The sequence below is a fragment of the Perissodus microlepis genome, chromosome 23 (genome assembly GCF_051167445.1).
Source record: "Perissodus microlepis isolate ML-2025 ecotype Zambia chromosome 23, ASM5116744v1, whole genome shotgun sequence".
Classification (NCBI taxonomy): Eukaryota; Metazoa; Chordata; class Actinopteri; order Cichliformes; family Cichlidae; genus Perissodus; species Perissodus microlepis.
The window spans coordinates 19,638,122-19,656,679 of NC_140482.1; the positions used below are offsets into that span (position 1 = coordinate 19,638,122).

The window sequence follows — 18,558 nt, forward strand, 5'->3', positions numbered from 1 at the left end:
GACCTGATGGAAACTCTGAAAGTGTGGCAAGGCGTGGTGAGCCTGCTGAGTAGGTACTAATAGAAAAGGGACTTAATTCTCCCACAGTTTTCCAAGCCCTCGTCAATAACGTTTTAAAAGCGTGTTTGAACCTGTTCGTTTTTGTGTATCCGAATGACATATTGATCTTAGAAGTCCTAGAACGAGCAGAACATCACTATCCGCAGCGTGCTACAGTGGCTTCTGGAGACCCGACTATACTTTAAAGCCGAAAAATTTGAATGTCCTTGGTTACACCAACTTCTACCAACACTTCATTCTCAACCACAGTTAGGAGCAGCACCACTTTACTCGCCTTACCTATGTCACACAGTGGAAATTTGTATTTATCTTGTATATTGTTGTTATTCTGATTTTTAGTGTTTATTTATGAGTGTCGTTTTATTTGCATGGTTTTATTCTGTTTCTATTGCATGGGTTTTAGTGTTTTATGTGACATAGGTTTTAATCCACTGTGGACTGGCTACACATGGGACAAATTAGCTGATAGGGACCACCTGCTGAGGCATGGGTGTGTCCAGAGGTGGCCTATCAGCTGTGTAAAGACCTTTTAAAGCAGGCTAGCTGAGCACTGAAGGAGAGAGGCTAGAAGGTTGATGCTAGATGGCCAGCGTGACACGGCGACCCAGTCCTGACCGCATGGAACGGCAACAGTAGGAGACAACGCGTGTGATTGGCAGCAGGGCAGAGGTTTACCTCTGCCTGCATTTGTGAGTAGGGTCTCTACTGGGTGCTGGGTGCAGCTGGGTTGGGAGAGGGTCGCCATGGCCATGAGCCAGGGCCGCTTCTGGGAACATTGTTCTGGCCCCTATTTGTTATTTTACAGGACACCGACGCAAGAGGAGCTGTGGCGGTGGTCGCATGATGGACGCAAGCTGGGCTGGAATGTGATGGGCCAGTGGAAGGACAAGAAGATGGGAGGCTCTTCCTTGTCTGCCAAAGACGAGGCTGGCGTGGAATCTGCTCTAAAGAAGGAATTCCTGGCCTGCTGATGGACCCATAATGAACATGTGGCATAATTATAGCAGGGGTTTTTAGTGAATGTAGAAAATAGTAGTCTTACAGGTTTTAGAATTGTTTTAGTAGATTGACAACATTTTATTACGTACATTTTAAGGGTGTTTTTATTTGTGCTCCCTGGCCTAGTAATAAACTGTTTCTGATCAGACCTGCTTCATCTCTGTGCCTGTGGTATCTCTGTCCCCCTTGTATTTTAAAGAATCGTTCTTTTTAGCAGGACATTCTGGCGCGACTGCTTTAATGTCTGTGTGTGTCTTAACAATGGGAACCAGGAAACATCTTACCACCCTAATGCAAAATGGGCTCCTTGACCTGGGACCTAGAATAAACCATCCACTAAGCCCTTCGAGACGACCCGGAGCTCAGTGGGCCAATACCAGGTACTGAGACAGAGTCTGAGTCTGTCATTAGCATTCAGCTGTTAAACTCAAATTGCCCCCATCTATGCACATCCACCCTACATTCCATGTTTCCCAGGTTCCCATGTTTCAAATCAGCAACAGTAATAAATATAGATTCTTATAGGCAATTTTATTCCTTGATTTTTCTTCTTTTGTTTGTTGATTTTTTTTATTTATTTTACAAACATTCTGTTGTTTTATAAGCATTCATATATAAATCAGGACTCCTATTTGTACTTGTGGACTTTAAACTAGAGGCAGATGCGGGACTTCCATCTGCCTCATCAGGGACTCATTCTGGACTATAAAGAAGATTAAGCCTACATTTGAATTCTGTTTTTGTATTTATTCTTTACTTTCTCTCAGACCATTAAACACCATCAGGGCTACAGCTGAAATAACAAAAACTCCAACTGTCTGATGCAAATTTGAACATCCATTTAATGGGATACTCAATTATAATGATGTAATGATAAAACAATATTAATAAGTCTGTTAACTATTGGCATTTTTACTGGCCTACACTGTCCATACGTATTCATTGTTGGACGCTTTTGAAGTTGCAGGACTTGTGAAAACTTGCCATATTTCAGCATGGTGTGCAGCTTATAGAAGCCAAAGATTTCAGCCAATTCAGCTCCAGTCAGATGACTAAAGATAATAAAATACACCATTTTATGCTTCAAGGTCATAGGTCAAAGGTCAGACATTAGCGTGTTGTTATGAAAGCAGGCTGACATCCTCACATTGTTATAAAAACATCATAAATCATCAAATAGGTAGTATAGGCCTGGCCCTTTGGGGAGAATTGTGCTCCACTGTTTATTCTTTACTTGCTTTCAGCCTATTAAACATCACTTGGGCTACACACATCCAATAACCATTGTCTATTAAGCACATTCACAGACTGCTTTGTAATCCTACACATACAGTAAAGTTCAGTTCCTATTTCCTCCATTTCCACCTTTCAGTAAACGCCAGATCAAGGTCAGAAACTCAAAGAGCGGGAAGCTTAAAATAATTCAATGTGACAGGTTTCTTAAGAAAACTAAATTTGCAATCATATAATATGAAACTGAAAAAAAGATAAAATATGAGTATCAGTGAAAAGAAAATGTTTCCTTAAAATGTAATCAAAACTATATTCATGAGGAGGGAGTTCAACATTCACTTTCTACTTTTTGTTTTTCAGTTTCAGCTCTGATTTGGCTCCATGGGTCAGAATCTGTTATTTATTGGGCATCTGAAGTGATTTTACCCTTCAGAGCTGAATGTTGCAAAATTCTCCACCTGACCAACTCAGTTCGCTGCAGACTACAACTGATAGACGACTACTTAATATTCTACTTAATATTCTTTTTGTTCATTTATTAGAGATTATAAAGTCTTAAACAGTTAGTAAACAGAAATTTCCTGATTAAATTGAGATTTTTCCTTTTTTCAGTTTTTGCATGTTAACCTACATTTAACCAAAGATAAATAAACCCTGATGAATTTCTGCTTTAAATACACATATCTCAGTAACTTTCCAAACGTTGATTCTGTTCATCTGGACGTAGCGTTTTGTGGTCACTTGGATGAGTGACGAAACGTTTCTCCCACAAAACGCTACGTCCAGATGAACAGAATCAACGTTTGGAGATTTACTTTCCTGGATGATTGAGAATGGATCAAGACATCTCAGTAACTTGCAAACAAACACAGGGCAGGCCGTAAAGATGAGTGTGTAAAGTCTTATTTCTTAGTTTTATTTCTTTTGCTTGTTTCTTTATTGTTTTCATGTGTCCGTCTCAGGCAGGGACACATGAGAGCTTTTTGTTTCTTCTTCTCTTCTTATGTCCTGCAGGCTGTTACATGATGTCTTGCTGGTGCTGCGTGGACTCGCTGACAACCTGAAGGAGAAAAACATGAGACAGAAACATAAAAGCCTTATCAGATGACTTCTCTGTCTGGATGAATGTAAGATATCTGGAAATGAGTGAACACTGTCCCAAATCCATACAAACTACAACAGTAGAGACAGAAAGATTACAGTCAGAGAGTCCAGGTGAACACAGAACAGATTAAGAAACACCAGCAGTCACTTCAGCAGTTAATTACTTACATTAAAGTAATCTTTATTTGTATGTAAAGTTTCTAAAATATTAGGTGTAAATAAGGTAATGGACTGTTTTCTGTCTAAATATGGGACATTTGCATTTGCTGGTGTGGCAAGAGTGTTTTCTGCAGCTCTGCTTCAGAGGAGTGGTGTGGCAGTGGGCAGTGCCAAAAGGCTGGCAGAGTAGCTGGGACTGATTGGTATGATCAGTCCTGGTATTTCAGTTGCCAACTGGTAACGGAGAGGGGAAGGCTGTGCCAGAAACAAGTCGGCTGAAAAGCTGCATAGAGCAATTTGGAAAAGTTGCAACTAATACTTACCCAGCTCTTTAACAGTGTGTTTGTGTTGGTCCGTCGTGTCACAGTGGTGTCGAAACCCAGATGCGTTAGGACAGATGTGCAACCAGTACAGCCAGTGGAAGTGCTGACAGCAATGCTGGCAGAGATGGCCATCATGCACCAAGAACAGGCGACTGTGCATCAAGATCAGCTCCAGTGGCTACAGAATTAGGCCGAGCGTCCCCCCCCCGGTGGTGACACTCCACCAGATGGGGGAGGGAGATGGCCCTCAGGAGTTCCAGGACCACTGCAGAGGTGGCCCGTAGAGAAATGGGTGCTGCGGCTACTGTGTCTGCTATCAGGGGAAACCCATGCAGTGCCACTCAGCCTGCCTGCGGTGGCAAAGGTCTGTTTCAAGGACGTCCACCAGGTGATTATGGACTGCCTGGCTCTTGTACCCGAGGAGTACTGCCATCTTTTCTGGGCAAAATGGGGCCAGAGAATTGACCCTTTGCCTATGCCATACAGCTGAGAGCCAGCTGGCTACAGCCTGGCCACACAGTCATGTCAAGCAAACCTTGACATGGCTGTATGACTGGCCAAAAACCACCCGGCAGTGCAGCCAGCAAACCCGCTGGATCAACCACAGCCAGTTGTGGAGAATTGGCCGGTCCCAGCCCCAAGGAGGAGGTTCCCCAGCTCCACTATAACTTTGCTGGTTATGGAGCAGCTACCACAACAGCCAGTCTCGCTGTCTCCCTACAGGTTCCAGCAACTAAACTGCCCCCAACTCACAGGGAGCCGTGCAAATGCTGAGGCAGGTATGTTGGAGGTGTGGGCGGCCAGGACACTGACATTAGGAGTGCCCACTGACGGATGTGGGGTAGCTGTTCCGTGTTGCTGGCCCTCCAACACCTTCCCCAGGTCCAAGAGGGACATGCAGTGTCAAGGTGCCAGTGGATATACGCCAGGCTCTGGTGGACTCGGGCTATAGGGTGAGTCTGGGCTGCACGCAGACCCTGGTCCTCCAAACCCTGGTATGGTAGAGTTGGTGGAGGTTAGATGTGTGCATGAGGACATACACAAATATCCCATAGTGCCGCTCCAAATTAAATACAAGGGCAAAACACATGGTGTAAAGGCTGCAGTTAGCTTGCACCTGAGGCATCCCTTAATTCTGGGTACAGATTTGCTGGTGTTCAATAACCTGTTGGGGCAATGTGTGGGGATACAATCACGAGCTTTAGCAAGGGGGATGTTTGTGCTGTGCTTAGCGGAGACCTTTAGTTTATTCAACTCTGACTCTAGGGAGGAGGAGGCCATCTAATGAGGCCCTGCTGCCTCCAGCGATTCACTCCACAGGATATTTCCCACTAGAGGAATCTCATGACTAAACTCTATGCAACCTCAGCTTCTGATCAAGTGATAAAAATTGATGGTCACATGTTTGCCCTGACACAGCGCTGACCTACCTGTATTTCGTATTGATTAAAGATAGGCTTCATAGAGCGAGTCATAACACTGGCACCTCCAGGCCCTGTTTCAGATCATCTCCCGAGTCGGCACCCCGAAAGAGATACTGACCACTGGTTCATGACCAGCTTTGTGGAGCTGACCAAACATGTAACTAATCTCACTCAAAAGTGTGCCCCAGATCTGGTCCAGTGGACAGAGCAGTGCCAGGCAGCATTTGTGCAGTTGAATAAAGCTCTACCGGTCTTTGATAAGATAAAATGTGATTTATAGAACTTAAATACATTTTTTCATGAATTTCTTGTATAAGGTGCTGGGGTGGATCACATCAAAAGAAAAGCAAACAAACAAAAGAAAAAAATCCTTATGAAGGGAACTTAAAAACTTACAAGGCTAATGAATGCAGTTTTATATCTTAGTGGTTTTACCTCTCCATCGCGGGTCTCGATGGTCTTGATGAGGACAGTTTTCTTTGAATGCATCTCAGAGGAGCGCTGCTGCTCAGGGCTGGTCTCTGATTAACAAAGGTCGGAATAAATTAAATTTTTATTTAACATGTAAAATGTGTTATGTTATTTTGAAAAATCACTGAAAACTTTATATGGATGCCTCTGTGACCTATGAAGTTAGGAAGGCTTAAAAAAAAGGATTGTGGATCCACAATTTCAAAACTGTAAATTTAAAAATATTCATAGCTGGAAGGTATAGTTTTATATGCCATCACTGAATATACTAAAGCTGTTGAACATTTTTAAAAATCATTATAAGAATTTAAAAATCATTATAAAGGTTCTAAATATACAACCCCATAACACTGGGGTTGTATTTAATTTGTAGGTTAATTGATTTAGAAGGCAATTAATTAATTAACACCCATTTTCTTAATTAAGTAAAATTTTAATCTTACACAGTTTTAATGTGGTAAAAAAGTAAAATATTATTGAAATGTATAACAAAAACAGTAAATCAGGCTCCATCTGAACAGACTGTGGAATCAAACAGAATAAGGCCTGTGTCCTGGTTAAAGGAAGCCTGCCCCCTGGTGGTATGTTTAGATAACTGCAGCTGTGTGTGCACCTCGGAAACTCAGCGTGGAGTAGGTTTGCACAGGCAAGGCAATCCTGCAACGGGAGAAGGGAAAGTGTAGAAAATATCATTTTAAATGTAATTTACGTGTATCTGGATAAAATATTGACATTCTGAGGCAGTTTTCTTTTCCAAAGCTTTATTGTAAAGGCAGCACACTAAAACAAAACAATTTTGGCCTGGTTGGATAGTTTGATAAATTACCTGCTCTCCTCTCCTTCCAGCAGCTTCCTGTAGGTGGCGATCTCCACATCCAGCGCCATCTTGACATTGAGTAGGTCCTGGTACTCACGGAGGTGGCGCGCCATCTCGTCCTTCATGTTGGCGATCTCCGCCTCCAGCCGGGCAATGCTATCCTGGTAGTTGCCGGCCTCTCGTCCATGACGGTCCTCCATGTCCCGCATCTGCCTCATCAGAGACTCATTCTGGATTAATCAGAGAGGAGAGTCTGAAATCAAACCGAGCTCAGAGAAGATTACGTTTAAATAAAAACCGAAGAAGGTTTATGAGACCTACGGTGCCTTTGAGGGAGTCGATCTCACAGGTGTAGGCCTGGATCTGGTGTCTGAACTCCATGGTTTCCTGACGGGCCTGCTTCAGAGCCTCGTTGTTCTTACTTACCGCCTGGTTCAGATCAGACACCTGCAGGGTCAAAGGTTAAATAGATTTCACAATTTATTTTAAATCCCCAACTCTTGGATGTCAGAATTGATCTCTAAGTGTCGTTAATACAGACAACATCCCTCTGACCTTGGACTTGTACCACTCCTCAGCCTCTGCGATGTTCTTGGCAGCAATGCCCTCATACTGAGCCCTGATGTCTCGTAGTGCTGACGTCAGGTCCGGCTTGGACATGTCCATCTGGATCTGGACTTGAGTCTCCTGCATCTGGGCCTGCAGCTCACGGATCTCCTGTGGGAGGAGGAGAAACGTAAGGTTGACTGGCCCGTTATATTTGAATTTGAATTTGATATACCTTTATTAGTTCCACAAGGGGAAATTTCATAAGGCTGCCGACCTATTGCACGCAATGGTGGCGCCAACTTACCCTCCAACCATACATACATTACACAAAACATCACATGGGGAAGACAGGTCAGAGAGGTATAACAATGGAAAAATGCACCACATGAGGAAAGATAAGGAGAAAAAAATAACTCCTCCCAGACTGAGCTCCAACAGGGAGAGCAGTTTGAGAACAGAAAAAAACACCTCTGCACATAGCACATGAAAAAACTCTTAATACACCAAAGAAACACATGACAAGCAACAGGGGTGGGTAAAGGGTGAGAGACAGCCGATTTAGACAGTACATCCGGGCCTGCAGCCTGTGCGCTGGTCTCCTTGATCCACCGTCAGCATCGGAAGGGAATAAGCGTCAAAGGCGTTTGGAAAGGGAGGGGGGATGAGTGTGTGCATATCAGTGTATATGTATGTATGTGTGTGCGTGTCCAGAGTTCAGCTGAGACAGTGTCCTTCGCCCTGCTAGGCTAAGTAAACAGTCTTCCAGCCAACCCAGGTGGCCTTGCATGGAATGGGAAGGAGCAGTCTAAACACAGTCGTTATCAGGGTGTTTTTGTTCGGCTCCAGCCTTGCAACCGCAGCTGGCGCCAAGAGGGTATCCGCATGAAGTGATGGTGGTTTTTACTTTAGTGCGAACAGCTCATATGAATTTCAAAGCAGTTCTACAGTCCAACACTGGTCTCTCAATCTCCCGTTGGAGAGCCGCGAGCTTCGCCATGATGTTATCAAACTTGCGCTCTGTGATGTTGTCATTCTTGTGCTCAAAGAGCCGATTCTGAGAACTCACGACAGTGTGCCTCCCCAAGATGTCATCCAATTTGCGCACAGAGATGTTATTCCGAGCTAGCCCTTCCGAGATGTAATCCAGTCTGCAGTCAGAGATCTTATTCTGAGTATTCACAGCAGCCGTAGCCTCTCCAAGATCTTATCCGTGCTGACTCAATGAGCCCATTTTTAGAAACTCACGCCTCTTCCCATCGTTTCAATCCCAGTGGGCAGCCTTGTGGGGGTTTGAACAGCCGGTTCCGCTTCCTTAATTCTTCGATAAGTCAGGGCCAAGCCAGCTCCGATCAGCCAGAACCCTGTTACCATGGTTCCGAATAGGTAGATATCTTCAGCACTCAGGCTCACCCAAGCCCAAACTTCTCGTTGAGAAAGGGGTGTCAATTGCATTTAGGGACCAGTTGATCCAATCCATAATTCCTCTTTTAGGTTTTAGAGAACAGACTGTGAGAGAGTGTTCCAGGGAAAAGTAATACAAAAACACGAGACTAGACAAGGACATAAGAGGCTAAGCAGGGAACCTAAGGGAGAGGAGGAGAGGAGAAAAGTGCGACCGCCTTCGTCAAGAGCAAGAGCAAGAGCAGAATATAGAACTGAGATTTGTCTATGCAGACTGGATTCACAGTACGTCACTCAGGGACTAACTAGTTGCAGCCATCACAACCATGAAACCACTGGCGGTGTAACATGAAAGTCCTAGAAATGACCTTCTAACATCCTAAAAATAAACTATAATTATGATCTGAGGCAACTCTCCATTCTTCTAAGTGAACTGAACTGCAACAATAACTACATTTTGTTGGTGCAGTGGTTAGAAATGATGCCTCACAGAAGGAAAGTCCATGGTTTCCAGTCTGGGGTCTTTGTGCATGGAGTTTGTATGTTCTCCCCGTGTCTGTGTGGGTTCTAGATCTGAGTGTAAATGGTTGCCTGGGCTCTCTGTGTGAGCTCTATGACAAATTAGTCATCTGTGCTAGATGTACCAGTGCCCTGGCCCTATGACAGCTGGGATAGGCCTTAAACATCACCAGTTAAATTGAGGAAAATGAATGGATGGCTATCCAGTTATAGAGCATAACAAACCTTACGTAGTTTTAAACATCACTATCTCTCCTTGTTGTTTAGGACCCAAACCCAGTCTGGCTTAATACAGAAAAAAGCCATTGAAGTCTAACTGTAGTAACCACAATTAAATTACATTCAACCAAAATCATCAACTTTACCAAACATTAGTGAAAGTCTCTGGTCTGGAGGGCCAGAACTTTATACACCCACCATCAACCCCAAATTCCTTCTGCAGTTCATAAATATGATTAATGAGGACCTGATGTGTGACAGTAAGCCTTGGCAGTGAACGACCAGAAAAGTTGGCATCTCCCAGAAGCTAAAATGATAAATGAAGCTATAGAATGTGCAGATGGTGAACTATTAGCAATGCTATAAAATAAATTAAATAAAATACCAATAAAAAACAAAACAAACAAAACACAAGGAACAAACATCTGAGTAAGTGAGCACAGAGCTTCATACCTGCTAATTATTACAACATGAAGGAGAAAAACAACAGAAACAAGACTAATAATAATGAAGATAAAAAGAATAAAAGAACAACAATAATAACTAGAACAAGAATGAGAGGAAGAAAAATAATTATCACAAGAAAACCAGGAAGAACAAGGAAAAGAACAGTAATAAAAACAAGTGGTACAAGGAGATAATAAGAGTATGAAATTAAAGACTCCAAGTTAAAGACGCTTTAAGATGTTATTAGGATCTTCTTCCTCTTTCTTTATGCAGTGTTGCATAAAAGATTCACCGTCATCAGACCTTCTGAGGTTTTATTCCTCCCTTTATCTAAAAAGTGACTTAATTTTAGTCCAAACTGTTTCTAACACTTTAATCCACTCTGAGTAACCCTAGGCCATGTCGAGCACACTAGTTTTTGGCATCATGTAGTAATCGCACCAGGCTGGAGACAGAACGAAGCCCATGCTGATCAGAGACGAGGATTTGTCCGCCGGTTGGTACACAGAGTAATTTTAGCCTTACATCTGCTGTGGGAGATTTCAGAGCTGTACTGCCACGCTGCCCGGGCCTGCTGCCAACAATGCAATTCTGTGTGTGTTTGAAAGTGAAAACTCCCCAAACCCTCTCGTTTGTCATCTCGCACACACAGAGACAGATGTTCTAACAGATGCTAAGACAGACCGAGAGCATTGTCACACAGCTCAACACACATTCTTAATCCTGTGAAGCTTGTTTGTGCCTCACTGACAGATTTATTTTAAAGCAACAATTTGTGACACCTTTCCTCCCTAAAGTCCTCTATAATCTACTTATTACTAAATGAAGAACCTACGCTGATGGCAGCAGTGTAATAAAACACTTATGAATGCATTTTAAATCCTGATAATGGAGATGGGATCAGCGACTGGTAAAGATGGAAGAGGGTGAAGAACAAACCTCTTCATGGATCTTCTTCAAGAAAGCGATTTCCTCCTGCAGCGTCTCGATGCGTCTCTCCAGGTCCAGACGGGCCAGAGTGGCAGCGTCCACATCCTGCAACATTAAAAATGTTCATTTTATGTAAAAATGAGATAAGCATGGAATAATTATCGACATATTTTCCATTGAATCAAAGTGTATAATGATAAAAAAAAATGCATATATTACAAACTTCCATGAAGTTTGCCACACCAGCAGGCTAATTATTGTGAAACATGGGTGGCAAACATATGGCCCATGGGCCAAAATGCAGACCAACTAATCCAGTCCACTTGATGGCTTTGAAAATGTTAGAAGTACAAAGAAAGAAGGAATTTTTTTTTTAACTTTTAACAGTATTTTCCCTTTTAAAATGTTGTAACCCAGATTTATAGCCTTCTTACATCCATAGTCTGCCATAGTACACCAAAAAGTAACAGAAAAAACGAAGATATATTTTATTTATCACATTCATATTATTATATTATTATTATCATAATTATATTATTTTGTTATGTTTATAGTTATTTTTTATGTTTTTGCTTTTCATTCTTTTCTTTTTCTTCTTCTTCTATCATCTTCAGCATTCTTCTTCTATCTTCTAGTATCCTCCTCCTCCTGTGTGTCCTCCTTCACTACATCCATGACTCTTCGCTGTGAACTTGTCTTTTCCTCCTGCCTGGCAGCTCTATCTTCAACATCCTTTGTCCAATAACAAATATCCACTATCCCTCTTCTGCATGTCTGAACCATCTCAGCCTTTCCCCTCTAACACTGTATTTATTGGGGAAAGTACAGGAAATGAGAGTGGGACATACCGCTCTGAAAGCAGCCAGGTTGTTTTCTGCTTCTTCTTTTTGAAGAATCTCTTCCTGGAGTCTGCAGGACAGTGAGACACAAAGCATGGTTTCAGACAGAGAGCCATTAATGAGCAGCTGGATTAATGATTGGTTTGAACACACTGTAGAAGCTGCTGTCCACACACCGGCTCTGCAGAAAGATGTTAAAGCTGAATTAGGCTAATAAGTTCAAAGATGCATCATTTCATAGCCTGTATATAAAAGATGGATGTTGCCAGTGTGCTCTCACCCATTGGTTAGTGACGCCTCAGGTTTAGCATTTTCATTTTGGTGTTTTTAAACCAGACGTGACTGCACACAAGGTGGCCTGCCCGATTGCACATCCTTCTTTATCATCCTTTCTAACCTTAAATGGTCTGAAAAATTTCGAAAATAAACATTATATTATAATAAATAAGATTTGAAACTAACATCCAGAGGTGACGCCCCCTGCTGGCAATTAGAAACAATGCAGGTTTAGCACAATTCCACATTGGCTTCAGACTTGGAAGTCCATTACTTAACAGTCTGAGCTTAAAAGGACGCTTTTCCAAAATAAAAGACGAAAGTGCATCCTTTAACTTGAACTTGTTCACTTTTTATACCATGTAAAGGTCACTGATCGGTTAAAGACTCCCCTTGTGGAATAGATTTTCTAAAGCCTGGGGAGGTTAGGAGGTTTGTTTGATCTTTGACTCTTGAAATACAAAATGCTTAAAGGTTATCATGGCAACTTTTTTTGTCTAGTAAAGTCAAAACACACACTGCCTACCACATTTAATTATTTAAGGTGTCAGAAGAGCGCCTTTAAGTCTCAACCTCAAGGAAAGAAATGAACTTTTGCTTGTTAAAAACGTAAACTGCAGACAGAGAAAGGACAGATCCTTCAGATATGTGTGAGCTTGTTCCTCTCCTTTTATAGAAGAGAGTCATGTAAACACAGTGTGTGATTAGCACTAACTTTGGTCAGTCTCAAGTAGTAACACACACACTGACACACACATGCCTATTAATCACATCAAATCAGTCACCAATGCTTTTTGGAGTCAGAGAAAAATGATGCTCAGCTCTGAGATTAACAGCAGTTTATGTCACATTTTGAATGGACTGATTGAAGAATTTTATGCTCAGGAGCACTTCATCATTATGTCAGGCCTAAAGTTAAATCATGGCACACAAGTATATTTATCGATGCAGACTGGTTTGAGCTTTGCAAAATGCCTCTATAATCATCGCCTATTTAAATATTCGCTTTGGAGTTTTCAGGGGACCACACTTCTCTCATTTCTCATATCAGGACTAGAAGATCTGAATATCTGCTTTGATGTTTTCATCATCTCTGCAGGTGTAAAATGAATAGCAAGACTTGTCATGCTGTAAATAACAATGCAGTAATAATATTAATAAATAATATTATTAAATAAAGAGCTACGTGGAAAAAAAAATACAATTTCTATCATTTAACTCAAATTGAATTTGTCAGAAGCGTGGTAACAGAGCTTACAATATAAAATTATTTTATAATAACCATATTTATTGATGAAGTTACATTTTATATTTTCATATAAACTTTATAATGCTGTATAAATTAAACAAAATATATAAAATATATAAAAATTAACTACAATGAGATATTAAAACTAACATAATTTCCCAGCTTTGTCTTTCATTCAATTACTAAATTAAATTTTCTTTTCCAGTTATTAATAACACAGCTTTTTTATTCAAATAATGGAGTTGTATCTAATTTAACACCAGACAATAGTTAGTTGTTGCCACTATAAGCTAACTGTCCTAATACAGAAATTAAGGTACATATTTAAACTTATCTAATTAAACACACAGTAATTAATCCTGTTCATATGTTCAATATTCATTGATATATTAGAAAATGTTTTTTTATATTCCATAAATATTCCAGTTAAATCTAATCATAATAAAGAAGAAAGTAATAAAGGATGCTTAATTTGGAAATTATTAATTACTACTGTAATTAGCCTACGAGTTCAATGGTATTCAAACAGACACATTAATCAACAGTTTAATATTTTTTTTTATATTTTAGGAAGTTAATGTATTATATTAAATAAAAAACCAACCAAACCAAATCAACTGTAATGGAGAAAAAAGTAACAAGAAGTTTAGCTCAGTAGGGGTAGCTCAGTAGGTAGAGTGGTGGCCCCATGATCGGACGGTCAGGGGTTTGAATCCACTGAACGGCTACCCTGAGGTACCCCTGAGCAAGGTGCCGTCCTTACACACTGCTCCCCGGTGCACCTGCTTAGTGACTGCCCACTGCTTCACTGAGTGAGTGGGTCAAATGCAGAGAGAGTAATTTCCCCACAGGGATCAATAAAGTATACATTTTTATTACTTTTATTATTATTATTACTAGCGGTTAAGCTCAATATTAAATTTCTTTAAGTCAATACTAATTTATTAACCTAGGTCATTATTTCTATATTAGTTAAAAAAAATAAAGTAATTTGTTATATTACAACAAATATTGAATCTAATCATAACAGAGAATTACTATCTACATAATATTTATATAGATAGTAATTATTGCTGTTTAGCCTAGTTAGCGTAGCCAAGTAAAGTAGCAGTAACTACCAAATAACTTGCTTATGAAAATCTCATGACTTAATGTTATTAAGCTATGCATTTAATTAGATAAAGATTGATTAATTATGTGGTCACTAATCTTGCTCTTTAGTTCAAATGAGGGGAAAACTCATTTGGCAGCTTGTTTCTCGGTAGCTTGCACCCTACACCATTTGAGAGTCCATTGTAATAGTCAGATAGCTTTTTAGCTTTTGTGCCAAGGTTAGTAAAAATAACATTTCACTGATATTCCGATGTTTTGTATAACCCTTTAATATCAGAGATTTTTTACCACAGCATAAACATGTTGTTAGCAGGATTACATAGATTATTTATACTTTTTAGATGACCTAATAAAATACTTTGGTTTATTTTTGCTGATTGTAATATTTTTAGCAGCATTATTATTGTTAAGCTTCAGTCAAATATCTGTTTTACTTTGATTTATCTGATTACACGCCCCTCTACATTCTAACATCCTTATACCCAAAATACCCCCTGTAAGACACTCATCCTCATGACGCACCTGTAATCTTCTTCCTGTGATGATGTGTAAATGATCCTGGTATATTTTGCATGCTTTGCATTTATACAAAATATGTTTAAAATATATTTAAAGCATTTAGGAAAGATCTTGAAAATAGCAAACGTATAATCAAGTAATCTGTTGTAAAGAGCACAATCTGTGAAACCAATAAGATGCACAGAGGAACCAGGGTTTAAAAATACTTCCTGTAACTGCAACAAACATCAATCATCTCCCACACGGCTGGTTAAATCTAGCACACACAAGCCTATGTATCACCTCATTCCTCCATTCATTATTCCACTCCACACACTTCTTTTCATTTTGCATCACAATTTTTCACTACTGCTTGTTGAGCAGTTGGCAAGTGTTCACAGAAAAGTGCAATAAAATACAAAAACCTGCAGAGTTTTTGTCACATTTTAGTTCCAGATACACCACACAGTGGGTAAATGCTCCAGGTTGTTGCTTAAATTATGGTAATATCAATATTTCTGTAACTGTTCAGTGTATGGGACAAGTAATATTGTGTACTTTGAACTTTTTAAGAAATATTTTCAGTTTACTTATTTTAAAATTATTTTTAAAATTGTTTATTTGTTCTAAGACTCACTATAAGTCTATAAAAATTTTTACTTTAAAATTAAGTAAAGCTCTTTTTTGTCATAATATATAAAGGTCATGTCAGAATAAACAAGAATAAACAAGCTAGCAAGACGCATGACTCTTCTTGCTCCTCCCACCTGATTTTGAGTTTATCCAGGTCATCGAGCAGGTTGTCCCGCTCCACCTCTATGCGTGACCTCTGATTGGTCAGGATCTCCACCTGCCTCCTAAGCTCGCTCATCTCCTCCTCGTACAGGTCGGCAATGCGCGTGGGCTCACGGCCTCGCAGGCGCTCCACCTCCACCACTAGCGCCTGGTTCTGCTGCTCCAAGAAGCGGACCTTCTCAATGTAGCTGGCAAAACGATCGTTCAGGTGCTGCAGCTCGGCCTTCTCATTGGTCCGTGTGGTGAGAAACTCCTGGTTGAGGGCGTCCGCCAGGCTAAAGTCCAGCGTCTCGCCCATGCCGGCATAAGAGCGCCCAACGGATGCCCGGGAGGTCGTCACCGGCTTGCCATAGTAGCTTGAGGAGACCCGGTAAGCTGGTGTGGCGCTGGTACGGGTCACCTCATAGACCCTGGAGGTGACATGACCCCCGCCACTGCCGCTGTGGCCCAGCAGGGATCGGTTGAGTGACGGTGAGGCGTAGGTGCCATGACCGAAGGTGCGGCGGTACGATGAGGCAGTCTGACCGGAGGAGCTGTAGGAGGCCATGTTGGAGGACACAGAGAGCCTGGCGAGAGCTGCAGCAGAGAGGAGCACTGAAGAAGAACCTGCAGCCCTCAACTATTTGTAGTTGCCTCCTCCCTCAATTTTCCCCCCCTCCTTCCTGGGAACTGCCCTCCCTCTGTCTCTGTCTTTCTCTTTTAGCCCTTCTTGTTACATTCCTTTTCTTTCTTCTCTCCTTTCCTGCCTTCATTTCTTCTCCAGCTACCTTTCCCCCCTTGCCTTCTCTCCTTTCTCCCTCAGCCCTTTCTCTTCACTTTCTTCTGCTTTTGCAGGCATTCATATTCTATATAGCCACCGATTTTTTTGCCTTAAGACAGGATGTAGAAAGAAAAAGCAAAACAACCATAATTATGATCAAAGGAAGGAACAGAGATGCTTAACACACTGCATTTGTTGTCACTACATGCTTTAAGGCAACTGTTGTTGTGATTTGGCACTATATAAATTAAGTAAAATCGAATTAAACTGAATTAAAAACAACCATTGTCCAAGCTGTTACTTGAGTTGCTGACTTAAGGTTTTTTTCCAATTTGTTTATAACATATTGATATTTTTATTGGCTTTGAGTGGTCATGTGAGTATTCATCAGTATTTTAAGCAAATGATTACAAAACATGTTTAACAAGCGGAAGTCCTACAGTTGCCTTAAAACATATGAATTTTAAAGCCACAAATTCAGTGTAGTGTGAGGTTGGGGTGGGTGGATAGGTCAACAAAATACTGGACATAAACAAAATAGACCTGTTTCAGTTTTTTAAACCAGTCAACCAACAATGTGTAGCATTTCTATATCTAAGTGTACGAAAAGGGTCTGCAATCAGTACGGACATCCATGTGTTTGGCACATCTGTAATAGTTAAAACAAGAAGAAGAAGTCATGCAGCAGGCTATGGCAGCTTTTTTTCTCCCACTGAATAAAAGCTTTTTGCCATTTCAAAGTCAAAAATTCAGGTTACGCTTGCAAAATTTTTAGTTAAGGGTAAAATCAGGATTAATTCAATCACCCTGCTGGATACACTTGATCGACAGATATTAGTTTGTAGTGGCTGGTGGATGTAACTTTTAGACTTCCCAATTATTTGTCACTCAACTGAGAGAAAGGCACTTAAATGTTCATACTAAATTACCTAAGTTAAACTAGGCTGACCTAGCTCTTGGTTAGGTTTAGGTAAGATTACTGGGTTAGAGACAGCTAACATACAGGTCACTACATCTAGGGTTAGTGTTATACTAACTCAAAATTGTGAGAAAATAGTTTGAAATTGACCCAAAATTTAAAACTTCAGGTTTTTAAAGTTAATGAGTTTTGCTCTGGAGCCAGCTTCCATATCAGGACCTGCTGCTGAGTGGGGGCAGTAATGTTTATATTTCCCCCAATACACGTGTTGCATTTATTAGACAAACAAAATAGAGGCACAATCAAGAGCAAAATAGTCCAAATTTCTTTGATTCCTGTTGAATGATCAATGTGGCTGTTCTCCCAGGTGTTACAATAAAGTTTACTGACAAGGCATAGTTAAAAAGAGGATTTAAGGTTTAGCTTAGTTAGAACTTAGCTGGAAGCTAGGTAGCTAGCTGATTTCCATCCATAGATGATAAAACATGTTCTGAAAAAGGAAATACAGCAGTGCTATAACTTTGATGTAAGTAAAGACAGAAAACTAAATAGAAGTAATATTTGGTAGGTAGTGAATTTGGACTAACATATAATGGTCTGCTAGCCAAAGAGCTATGGTTAAGCTAAACACATTAGCTCAAGGAAGATGGAAAATTAGGGTTGAGCTATTCTTAATAAAAGTTAATGTTGACAGTTCTTGATGGGCAGAGACAAACACTATCACGATATTGCTGAATGAGACTTTGAAAGTCCAAACTTCAGTCAAGAGAAAATTCGAGACGATTCATCCACCACAAGCAGTCTGCACTTCCTTCTTAATATGGTGGGGTACACTGACTAGGTCACACCTGCCAAATTCGAGATGGCCACAAAACTTTTTGCATGCAGAACGTGGAGTAAAATAATTTTGAGGCTCTCCGTATCTTGTTCCCCATGACTCTTTTTATGGTTGTTTGAGTCTTTTTGTAGTAGTTCTGCATGTTTTTGAGGTTATTTTTAATCTTTTTGTGAGTATTTAGGATGATATTTGGGGGGTGTTTATTTCCTACTTTTGCTCAGCAATGTTTTATTTTCAATATAGACAACAATTATAGTCTATACCTACAGTTTGTGCCTACACCAATCCTTGCAGATCCATGAAAACTAGAACTGATCCTTTACAAAAAGGATAAACTTCCGAGGAAGACCTGTCGAGGTTCATGCGAACATCGTCTTTCCCTGCCGCTGTGATCTCACATCATAACAATGCGAGGATGCAAGGCAACTTTCAAGACTTAGCCTCGTCCTCACATGGTGAGGTGGCCCAGGTTGTTAATGACAGCATTCGAGGGGGAAGAGCTCTGACTAACCTGCCTTAAAAAGGAAAACTATCCCGTCCCAAGAGTCTGAGACACAGAGTGCAGCAGTACATACCAGAGCAAAGAAATACCACATTCACAAACAATATGTGCCAT

The 18,558-nt window shown here is 40.7% G+C and overlaps 1 protein-coding gene across 1 annotated transcript; it reads right to left on the reverse strand.

Annotated features, from left to right (window-relative positions):
- Window positions 1-1,751: 1,751 nt before the first annotated feature.
- On the reverse strand, window positions 1,752-16,010 carry LOC146361228 (desmin-like). The gene is made up of 9 exons (XM_084922404.1): window positions 15,398-16,010; window positions 11,504-11,564; window positions 10,665-10,760; window positions 7,146-7,307; window positions 6,912-7,037; window positions 6,600-6,820; window positions 6,387-6,430; window positions 5,738-5,823; window positions 1,752-3,352 (listed from the first exon to the last, which is right to left on the reverse strand). The coding sequence occupies exons 1-9, from the start codon at window positions 15,970-15,972 to the stop codon at window positions 3,311-3,313; spliced, it is 1,413 nt and encodes a 470-aa protein (XP_084778530.1). The 5' UTR covers window positions 15,973-16,010; the 3' UTR covers window positions 1,752-3,310.
- Window positions 16,011-18,558: the final 2,548 nt, after the last annotated feature.